The 12,259-nt window shown below is 43.6% G+C and overlaps 1 protein-coding gene across 1 annotated transcript in view; it reads right to left on the bottom strand.

Annotated features, from left to right (window-relative positions):
- Positions 1 to 12,259, bottom strand: part of LOC126419162 (LIM domain kinase 1) — a 173,613-nt gene that overhangs the window by 63,811 nt on the left and 97,543 nt on the right. The window contains exon 7 of the mRNA XM_050086287.1: positions 4,114 to 4,246. Within this exon, the coding sequence (XP_049942244.1) occupies positions 4,114 to 4,246 (133 nt within the window). The remainder of the gene's footprint in view (positions 1 to 4,113; positions 4,247 to 12,259) is intronic.

Below are 12,259 nucleotides of genomic sequence, written 5' to 3'. Positions count from 1 at the left end.
GGCTTCGTCAACAACTCACACACGCACGCACGCACGCACGCAATGACCGCAATCTCAGGCAACTGAAACCATACTGTGAGCAGCTGCACCAGTGTAGGATGAGATTGGTGACTGGGTGGGGGTAAGGAGAAAGCTGGAGTGGGGAGGGGGAGGGATAGTATGGTGGGGTTGGCAGACAGTGAAGTGCTGCAGGTTAGACTGAGCGTAGGGGAGATGTGGGGAGAGGGTGGTGGAGTAGTGGAAAAGGAGAAAAATAAAAAGACTGGGTGTGATGGTGGAATGACGGCTGTGTAGTGCTGGAATGGGAACAGGGAAGGGGCTGGATGGGTGAGGGCAGTGACTAACAAAGATTGAGGCCAGGAGGGTTATGGAAATGTACGATATATTGCAGAGAAAGTTCCCACCTGCGCAAGTCAGTAAAGCTGGTATTGGTGGGAAGGATCCATGTGGCACAGGCTGTGAAGCAGTAATTGAAATGAAAGGTATCATGTTGGGCAGCGTGTTCAGCAACAGGGTGGTCAATTTGTTTCTTGGCCACAGTTTGTCGGTGGCCATTCATGTGGACAGACAGCTTGTTTGTTATCATGCCTACATTAATGCACCACAGTGGTTGCAAATTAGCTTGTAGACCACATAACAGGTTTCACAGGTATCCCTGCTTTTGATGGAACAGGTGATGTTAGTGACCAGACCGGAGTAGGTGGTGGTGGGACGATGTATGGGACAGGTCTTGCATCTAAGTCTATTACAGGAGTATGAGCCATGAGGTAAGGGATTGGGAGCAAGGCTTGTGTATGAATGGACGAGTATGCTGTATAGGTTCAGGGGACGGTGGAAAACCACTGTGGGAGGGGTGAGAAGGGTGGAAAGCATAGGGGGCAGGGCATTTCTAATTGCAGAGCACGACGAGAGGTAATCTAAACCCTGGCGGAGAATGTAATTCAGTTGCTCCAGTCCTGGGTGGTACTGAGTTACGAGATGAATGTTCCTCTGTGGTTAGATGGTGGGACTTTGTGAAGTGGTGGGAGACTGGAAAGATACGGCACAGGAGATTTGTTTTAGTAAACTGTTGGGAGGATAATTACGGTCAGTGAAGGCTTCAGCGAGATCCTCGTATTTCGAGGAGGAATGCTCGTCACTGGAGATTCGATGACCGCAGGTGGCTAGTCTGTACGGAAGGGACTAATTGGTATGGAACTGGTGACAGCTGTCAAAGTGGAGGTATTGGTGGTGGTTAGTACGTTTGATATGAACAGAGGTATTGATGTAGCCATCTTTGAGATGGAGGTCAACATCTGGGAAGTTGGCTTGTTGGGTTGAGTAGGACCAGGTAAAGCAAATGGAGGAGAAGTTGAGGTTTCTGGAGGAATGTGGAAAGTGTGTCTTCACCTTTGATCCAGATAGCAAAGATGTCATTAATGAATCTGAACCAGGTGAGGGGTTTAGGATTTTGGGTTGGAAGGATTCCTCTAGATGGCCCATGAATAGGTTGGTATAGGATGGTGCCATGTGAGTGCCCATAGCTCTACCCCGGATTTGTGTGTATGTAATGCCTTCAAAGGAGAAGTGATTGTGGGTGAGGATATAGTTGGTCATGGCGACTAGGAATGAGGTTGTTGGTTTGAAATCCGTTGGGCGTTGAAACAGGTAATGTTAAGGCCATGGGCATTAGGGATGTTAGTGTACAGGGAGGTGCCATCAATAGTGACGAGCAAGGCACCATGTGGTAAAGGTACAGGAACTGTTGAGTCGGTGGAGGAAGTGGTTGGTATCTTTTATATAGGAGGGTAGGCTCTGGGTAAGAGGTTCAAGGTGTTGGTTTACGAGAGCAGAGATTTTCTCAGAGGGGGCACAGTAACCGGCCACAATGGTGTGTACTAGGTGATTAGTTTTATGGGCTTTAAGAAGCATGTAGAAGGTAGGAGTGCAGGTAGTGATAGGGGTGAGCAGAGATATGGACTCCAGGGAGAGGTTCTGGAATAGACCTAAGGATTTGAGTAGTGACTGGATATTCTATTGGATTACTGGAAAGGGCCATCTGGAGGAATCCTTCCTAAAAACCCAGAATCCCAAACACCTCATCTGGTTCAGATTCATTGATGACATTTTGCTATATGGATCAAAAGTGAGAAGTGAGGGCACCTTATCCACATTCCTCCAGAAACTAAACAACTTCTCCCCCATTTGCGTCACCTAGTCCTACTCAACCCAACAAGCCACCTTCCTAGATGTTGAACTCCACCTCAAAGATTGCTACATCATTACCTCCATGCACATCGAACCTACAAACCATCAGCAATACCTCCACTTTGACAGCTGCCACCCATTCCATACCAAGAAGTCCGTTCCACACTGCCACGCACCCGCAGTCATGCACTCTGCGGTGATGAGTGGTCCCTCTCTAAACATACCGAGGGTCTCACTGAAGCCTTCACCAACTGTAATTATCCTCCCAACCTAGTACAAAAACAATTCTCCCATGCATTATCTTTCCAGTCTCCCACCACCTCCCAAAGTTCCACTGTCCGACCACAGAGGAGCATTCCCTTCAAAACTTAGTACCACCCACGACTGGAGCAACTGAATCACGTTCTCCACCAGGTTTTCGATTACCTCTCATCGTGCCCTGAAATGAGAAATGCCCACTATTCTTCCCACCCCTCCCACAGTGTTTTCCACCGTCCATTGAACCTATACAACATACTCTTCCATTCTTACACAACCCCCACTCCCAATCACTTACCTCATGGCTCATACCTCTGTAACAGCCCTAGATGCAAGACCTGTCCCATACATCCTCCCACCACCACCTACTCCGTTCCGGTCATTAACATCACCTGTACCATCAAAAGCAGGACTACTTGAGAAACCAGTTATGTGGTCTACAAGCTAAGTTGCAACCACTGTGGTGCATTGTGTGTAGGTATGATAACCAACAAGCTGTCTGTCTGCATGAATGGCCACCGACAAACTGTGGCCAAGAAACAAATTGACCACCCTGTTGCTGAACATGCTGTCAAACATGATATCCTTCATTTCAATAACTGCTTCACAGCCTGTGCCATATGGATCCTTCCCACCAACACCAGCTTTTCTCAACTGCACAGTTGGGAACTTTCCTTGTTCCCATTTCAGCATTACACAGCCGTCATTCCACCACCACACCCAGTCGTTTTATTTCTCTTCTTTTGCACTACTTTCCCACCCCCTCCCCACCTCTCCCCTGCCCTCAGTCTAACCTGCAACACTTCGCTGTCTGCCACCCCTACCATACTACCCCTCCCACTCACTGCTCCCACCTCCTAGTTACCCCACCCAGTCACCACTCCCATCATGCACTGGTGCAGCTGCTCGCAGTGTGGTTTCAGTTGCCTGAGACTGCAGTCGTGTGTTTGAGTTGCAGTTCGCGTGTACGTGCGTGTTGTTGACGAAGCCCTTAATGGCCAAAAGCTATAATTGTGAGAGTCTTTTTGTCATGCCTATCTGCGACTCAGCATCTCCGCTATATAGTGAGTAGCAACTTTCCTTCTCGTAATATAAAAACAATGAATTCTCTGAAACTAAATGTTTCAGAATGGTATAATATGAATGGATTTTCCGGCCACTGTTTAGTAGAACAATTTCATACTTACTAACCAGAAGGCTGTCAATGACCTATAAATGTTTACTGTATCTTACATGTACTGCAGAAGATTAGCAGTCCATTCATGATTGTGAACGTAATGTTAACATATCTTGTTGCAGCTTGAAAATGAATAGAAATGTCAATATCTCACAGTAAGAAAAGTATTAACACGTAGCTGTAAAAACAGAATAATTTATGTCACACTAAATGCTTCTCCCCATTCACATTAAGCAACCAATATTTGTTTTATTTTTTTATTTATTTTTTAGATGAATGGTAAGAATCGACCCCCCCCCCAACCACACACACACACACACACACACACACACACACACAGAGAGAGAGAGAGAGAGAGAGAGAGAGAGAGAGAGAGAGAGAGAGAGAGAGAAAAATAATTAGCACAGTTTAATCTTCACCACTTCATAGTATGTAGAATTATTTTAAAAAAAAATAATGATAATGAAATCAGCAAATATTCTTCATATTACCTGGAGCACAGTGTCTGAATAACGAATCAGGTTTTCTATATTTTCAATTGGCTGGTCCTTCACTGGAGTTCCATTTACTTCCAATATTCTATCTCCAATGTGAAGGGACATCAAATCACTGCTCATGTCCAGCCTGCAATAATGATTTTGATTGTTTATTATGAAAGATTTGGGGAAACAGTGCTGAAGTAGTTACAGTTCTATTTCACACATGAAACAGGATAGCTTACAGGTAACACACACTGTTCAGTACGTCATGAGGAATGACGTTTCAAATGTGACATTTAATAAAACATGATAAATCATTGCAGCTTGCATTCATCAAGGTTTGAGGACATCACAGCACAAATTTTCCACTTGTTAATGTATGTTGACGTTAGTAAGGAACTAAATTTGTTATCTATTATAGACTAATCATAGAGCTGAACACTCCTTAAAAGAAAGGAGCACCTCAGTTCAGGTATCATTCTCAGTAAACCAGTTCTACCCTGCCATTAAGGTTAATGTGAACTTTACTGATGAAGTATTCAATTCATTCAGAAATAAACCTCAGGCTTTGTTCAACCCACCAAACAGTTTCCTGTAAAGTTGCCAGTGCTGCAGATTATAGAGGAAGAGAACAGTATGGTGTTTGGAACAGCAGAAAAAGAGGTTTCTAAAACAAACTGACGAACAAATTTTCTCAAAGGCAGGAGTCAAAGTCCTTCAACAGCACACAGTTGTATGTGCTCTTTAACATCTACAACCATTCTAACAGTCAAAAAATTTCAAAGCATACCTTGTGATGTGGCCCACATATGGATAATACAACACACAATTCAATCATTTTGGATATATGAACAAATGACATACATCAGGTATTAGACTATCCCCTCCATCACCTTTACTTACTTCACACAGCTGCCACCAACACTATTTGAATATAAACATTTGCACCAACCTAATAAGTCTGCTTATCTAATTCTGGGAACAACCAACCGGGCACCTCGCTTGACAATATATCATGGATCCTTTAGCCAGAAAAATTTACAAACAACAGAAATACGATTCACAAACTTCCCTACATAGCTAAAAAAGTGGAAAGATGAGCTGCATTTGGAAAAGCAATCACTTAGTATCCAAAAAAACAAATATATAAAGGACATTATTGTAAAAAAAAAAGGAACTACGAATGATCACACAAGACATTGCTCATACTCTCCTCTTATCTATACTTCTCAAAGTGCTAGTAAATACCCTTACGAGTTAGTCTGCACAATCTGAGAAAATCTATGATGCAGAAAAGGCCAGATTTTTGAAAGAATGTTGATGAATTATGTGATGGATGTGAAACTCTGATGCTCTCCTATATGGAACCTACTCACACCCAAAATAACACCAGAACAGAGTATACCCCTTTTTGTCATATTCCTGTAATTGTATAGGTTACTGTCTTCACTTCAGGTGATTGTGCAATTATAATAATTCTGCAATATTGAAGCAAGGTTTGTCTATGAAAACTACATCCCTCCATTCACTTACAGTATGGCCCCAATGTTGTCAAGTCATAAGAAACATGTCCATCTTTGCACTACTGCGAGTGGGACACACACTGCTAGCCATTCGGTCTGTATACCACTGTTGTCTTGCACACAGTGTATGATTTGATCTTGTATTTCAGGCCAGAAACTAGTCCTGCTCGAAGTGCTCTTTCTTGTCAACTTTGTGTTAGTCTATGATGAGCATTTGTTATGTCTAATAATCACCATTATAGCCTAAAAATGACACACTGTAGCACATTCTATGTTGAAAATATGGAGTATCTCTGAGCTGCATAAAGGTGTCACATTTCTACTCAGCAAGACAGCGTCTCTAGCATGTGTGCGTCATATTATGTAGTAAACCTTGTCCACAGACTACATTTCCCTTACAATTAAAATGGAAATGTGCCTATCCACAGCAAAAAGCATGCCTTCCCTACAAAGCATTGTTTCCACAAAACCCCAGGGGAGTTCACCAAATATTTCAAGGGGTTCACCAAATTTTTTTTTTTTTTTTTTTTTCATAATGGTGGATTTTGAGGATCGGATATTATTGTTTCCTTATTTTTGTTGCATTATCACAACATAAATTAATATTTACTGCAAATGCCTGATTTACAGTTATGTAACGAAGTTAGAAATGCATTTAAATTCACTAGAACAAAAATTTAGTCTGCCAGCTTTTTGAGTATTCTAACAATACTAACAACTGTACCATGACCCCATTAAGGAATGGTTATATGGCAGTCAGGCCTTCGATTTTCAACAATAGCCTACTACTTCTTTCCTTGCGGCACATGCAATAAGTTGTCAGTTATGTATCAGAATCTTTTCTGTTTACATCAAAGTGGATAACTGGTTGTAAAGAGAAACAGGGTTCAACAAAATTACAAGTTAGTGTTGTATCAATAGGTCATTAGCTTCTAGTGATGTATGTCAATCTGAAAAAGTGAAGCATGTATAAAGAAAAGAAAGTATAACAACAATTACATCAGGTTTGTATTTTCATATATAGGCGACGGACCATCCAAGATCGAAGTGTGTTGTTTGTGGTGAGACTCTTGCTAACAGTAGTCTAACACCTTCCCTACCTAAATACCATTTAGGAACTAAACACATCACCCACATCAACAAATGTGCCTGTGGTGTCGATAGTTCCCATGCCACAGCGTAGGTGCACGCTCGTACAGTGGATGAACTACACCGACTACAGTGCCCTCTCGTCGATGCTGCTTTCAACCCCAACTTGGCTTCTACTTCATAGAGAGGATAGCCATTACAGACTTTGCCTTTGTTAATTCAATGATAGTTTGTCCAACTACTAGTAACTGTTAGCTTTGATACACGGACAACGGCTTCACAACTACGTGCTCATCTTTACCAGAAGTTACGTATATGTCACTGACTAATATTCTCTATTAAATGTGCTTTTACTTTACATGCAGTACTTAAGTGCTTTAACTCTCCTGCTCCTACTCGCTTCCTTCATTCGGCCTATTTTGCAGATCACAGGAGCAGACCCCCATGCTGCCTTCCAGGTGTGATACATAAGTGCCATTCTTTTTTTACATGAAAAGCTAATGAGTGGAAAAACCATTTAACTACTTTTGTATCAGCTGCAAAAAGTGACAATCAGAATGCTCTTCAAACGTCTTATCGCTTTAGCAACAGGATGCCTAAAACTGCAAAACCTCATTCAATAGCTGAAGATCTAGTGCAATTATGTATACATTATTTAGTACAGTGCATGCTTGGAGAATCTTGCACAAAAAAGTCAATATAGTACCACTGTGAAACAATATAGTCAACCACCGAATTAAAGTTGTGCCAAATTATATCAAAAATTTGGAAAAAGTTTGGAAAGAGTATGTGCCAGCCCTTTAGTGATTCAATTTGACAAATCAACTGACGTTGCCAATTCAGCCATTTTGTTACTTTTCATTTGTTATATGAAAGGGGAGCCTGTAAAAAGACGAGTTACAACTGCATACCATTAAGAGAGAGAACTAGGAGGAGGAGATATATTTCAGTTAACTAATTAATACTTTGCGAGAATTCAGTTGACTGGACTCACTGTGTAGCCATTTGCTCAGATAGTGTGAATCTATGACAGGATGGGTTTGTTGCCAAAGAGATATCAGTAGTGCTGAATGCTTCTTGGGCACACTTCTGCATTCACAGACAGGCTCTTGCTCCTAAACACATGCCTGATGGATTGAAATCCATGCTGGTGGATGCAGTGAAAATAATTTAGGCTTGCCCTATAAACTCCGGCATCTCTGCAGAGTTTTGAGAGGAAATGGGAAGCATTTACAAGCTTTTATTGTCTCACACTGAAGTTAGGTGGCTATCTCATGGCAAAACTATTTCCACACTACTTGAGCTTAAAGAAGTAGTCAACGTTTTTCTCACCAGCTGTGCCTTTCACAAAGCAAATTGCATGGAAGACGAAGTCTGGCTTCAGGTTTGAGATTATTTGGTAGAAATTTTCTCAAAAATTAACAGCTTAATCTTGTCTCGCCATGGGTCTAATATAAATGATTGTATTGTGCAAAATCATATCAGATCACTCATTGAAAAACTTAATTTTTGGGAAATGTGTTGCAATAGGAATCTAACAGGGTGCTTTGACACCCATCACAACTTCCTAGTGGAAAATCAATGTCAAGAACACGGTTGCAGAGTATTTGCAGAGATTTGGAAAAAATCTTACAGAATGTTTCCCTGCTATACCCAATAATAACAACTGAGTCCAAATCACTTTGAAGAGTCAACAATTTTAGAATCCACATTAAGCATAAATGAAAAAGAGCAGCTTCTTCAAATTTTCATTAATTTTCAATTACAAAAAAGTTATAAATCATTGTCATTAATTGAAGAATGGAAAATCAATGCTGGAATGTAACAATATTGTGAAAAGGAAAGTTGCCACTCACCATATAGGAGAGATGCTGAGTCGCAGATAGGCACAACAAAAAGACTATCACAAATATATCTTTCTGCCAATAAGGCCTTCGTCAAAATTAGAACCCCCCCCCCACACACACGCACACGCACACGCACACAAGTGCAACCCGCACATGCACGACTGCAGTCTCAGCCAACTGAGGCCACGTTGCGAGCAGCAGCACCAGTGGCAACTTGGTGGGGGTAGGAGGAGGCTGGGGCGGGGAAGGTGAGGGATAGCAGGGCAGGGGTGGCAGACAGTGACATGCTGTGGACAGCACGAGGTGGAAAGACGATAGGGCAGCTATGCACAGTCGGGAGGTCAGATGGAGGACAATGGAGAGGTATGAAGGGGGGGAGGGGGGGTAGGAGCAATAAAGGAAAAGGAGAGAAGTAAAAAGAATGGGTGCGATGGAGGACTGAGGGCTGTATAATGCTGGAATGGGAGAGGACAATGACTAAAAAAGGTTGAGGCCAAGAGCATTATTAAGTTCCCACCTGCGCAGTTCAGAAAATCTGGTGCTGGTGGGAAGGATCCACATGGTACAGACTGTGAAGCAGTGATTGAAAGTGAAGGATGTCATGTTTGGCTCAGCAACAGTGGGGTCCACTTGCTTCTTGGCCAAGACAGTTTGTTGGTTGTATTGCCTACATAGAATGCAGCACAGTGGTTGCAGCTTAGCTTGTACATCACATGACTGGTTTCACAGGTAGCCCTGCCTTTGATGGGTTTGGTGATGTTTGTGACGAGATTGAAGTAGGTTGTGGTGGAAGGATGTAAAGGACAGGTCTTGCATGTACGTGTATTACAGTGGTATGAGCCATGAGGTAAGGGGTTGGGAGCAGGTGTTGTGTAGCGATCAACAATAATTGCGTAGGTTCAGTAGATGGTGGAATACCACTGTGGGAGGGGTGGGAAGGATAGGGGCAGAACATTTCCCATTTCATTTCAGGACACAAAAAGAGGTAGTTGAAACCCTGGTGGAGAATGTAATTCAGTTGCTCCAGTCCTGGGTGATACTAAGTTATGAGGGAAATGCTCCTTTGTGGCCAGACGGCGGGTCTTTCTGGAGCGGTGGTCAGTCACTCCTCAAATCCTTAGGCCCATCACAGAACCCCTCCCTGGAGTCCATCTCGCTGCTCACCTCTACCACTCCCTGCACTCTTCACCTTCTACATGCTTCCGAAAGTTCATAAACCAAACCGCCCAGGACGCCCCACTGTGGCCCCCACTGAAAGAGTCTCTGCTTTCATAAGCAACACCTTCAACCTATTACCCGGAATCTAACCTCCTATATTAAAGATACCAACTATTTCCTCCATCACTCTCCACAGTTCCTGTCCTTTTACCAAATGGTGCCCTCCTCATCACTATTGATGCCACCTCCCTTTACACTAATACCCACTACCTGTGAAACCAGTCATGTGACCTACACGCTAAGCTGCAACCACTGTGCTGCATTCTACGTGGGCATGACACAACCAACAAGCTGTCTGTCCGCATGAATGGCCAGCGACAAACTGTGGCCAAGAAACAAATTGACCACACTGTTGCTGAATACACTGCGAAACATGATATCTTTACTGCTTCATGGCCTGAGCCGTATGGTCCTTCCCATTAACACCACCTTTTCGGAATTGCCCAGGTGGGAACTTTTCGTGCAATATATCCCCCGTTCCCGTAACCCTCCTGGTCTCAACCTTCGTCAGTCACTGCCCTCACCCATCCAGCCCCTTCCCTATTCCCATTCTAGCACTACACAGCCCTCATTCCTCCATCACACCCCATCTTTTTACTTTTATTCTTTTCTGCTATTGCCGCCCCCACCCCTCACCACCTATCTGCTACCCTCCTCCTAACCTCCCGACTGGGCATGGCTGCCCTACCCTCTTTCCACCTCATCCCTGCTGACTCCCCAACAGCATGTCACTATCTGCCACCCTTACCCTGCTGTCCCTCCCACTCCCCACTCCAGCCTCCTCCTCCCCCACCCAGCTGCCACTCCAATCATGCACTGGTGCTGCTGCTCGCAGTGTGATCTCAGATGCCTGAGACTGCACTCGTGTGTGCGAGTTGCATTTGTGTGTGTATACGTGTGTGTTTTGTCGAATTTTGATGAAGGCCTTATTGGCCAAAAGCTATATTTGCGACAGTCTTTTCGTTGTGGTATCTGCGACTCAGCATCTCTGCTACATGGTTTGTCATTAATTGGTTTTTGGTTAACTTTAAGAGAGTTCACAATGTTAGTGAATACAGCCATAATGGCTTTATTACCCTTTTTATCCACCCATTTGTGCAAAAAGTCATTTTCTTCCTATGCCTGTTTAAAAGGTAAATACAGATACAGGCTTTGTACTGAAAGTAATTTCAGACTTTATTTATCTTCAGTGATTCGTGACTTCAAAACTCTGTGCCATAGAAAGCAGGTGCAACCTTCTCACTGAATTTCAAGGAAGAGATGAGTAATTACAACAGAAACATGTATTTATTATTGCAACTAGGCCTACACATTGTGTAACTTTTAAGCAGTAACGGTCAATTACCACCTGTTGAGGAATCTTTATGACTAATCACGGCACTATTCTCATTTCTGCTACTTTTGATCACTAGTGTATCTGACAAAGTTCTGACAGCTTCTCTGTGTGGTGTTGGTTGGTTGGTTGTTTGAGGTTAAAGGGACCAAACAGCAAGGTCATCAGTCCCTTGTTTCAAATAGACTCCATTCTGCTAACGGGACATCTCAGTATAGTCAGAAAAATAAAACGGATAAAGGGGAAACGTAAAAGCGCAGTCACATTGTCATTAGTAAAAACAAATGAGGGAAGTTGGCAAGAGAACGAACCCAACACTATGCTGAAACAGCATAGGCAAGACCACCTGTGACTTAAAAGGTACAACTGCTATAATGCAGAAAGTACGTATGGGAATAGAAAAACTAACCAAGCCTTAAAAAGAAGGGGTGAAAACAGAGTAAAAGGGAAAGAAAAGAGGATTCCGGTCAGGGAGGTGAATCGGGAATCTCTGAACACTGCCTACAGTGGGAGACACCCAAACACTCACCGCCCTGCCCCAACACCAGAGGGAGATTAAAAACTTTAAAACTGAGAATAAAAACCACTCTCCCGGAGGAAACCTAGAACCAGAGAGACCATCCGGCAATCGTCAGCCAACATCAAAGGTAAAGTGTGGGGGAGTCTGTACTTAGCACGCAGAGCCAAAAGAAGGGGGCATTCAACCAAAATGTGGGCCACTGACTGGAAGGCTCCACAACCACATAGCGGGGGTGGCTCATCACGCAAAAGGAAACCATGGGTCAGCCTGGTATGGCCAATGCGGAGACGACACAGTGTGGTCGAGTCCTTGCGGGAGAGGCTAAAGGAAGAACGCCATGGGCCTGTATTCACCTTAATGGCACGAAGTTTATTAGACAGTGGAGTAGCCTCCCAAGAATTGGCCCATGACTGTGCAAAGTGGGATTTGATGTGAAGCCGTAAATCCGCTGCAGGAGGGGTTACAGAAAACGGGGGGTAAGTAACTGCTCCCCCAGCCAAACGATCAGCGAGCTCATTACCCGAGATACCCACATGGCCCGGGACCCATAGGAAGTCAATGGAACAAGCAGCACGGTGAAGATCAGCGAGATGGTCATGGATGGCAGAGACCAAGGGATGGCGCGAAA

This window comes from Schistocerca serialis, chromosome 9 (assembly GCF_023864345.2).
Source record: "Schistocerca serialis cubense isolate TAMUIC-IGC-003099 chromosome 9, iqSchSeri2.2, whole genome shotgun sequence".
Classification (NCBI taxonomy): Eukaryota; Metazoa; Arthropoda; class Insecta; order Orthoptera; family Acrididae; genus Schistocerca; species Schistocerca serialis.
The sequence above is the reverse complement of the archived record's forward strand: the minus strand, read 5'-3'. Positions and strand labels throughout refer to the sequence as shown.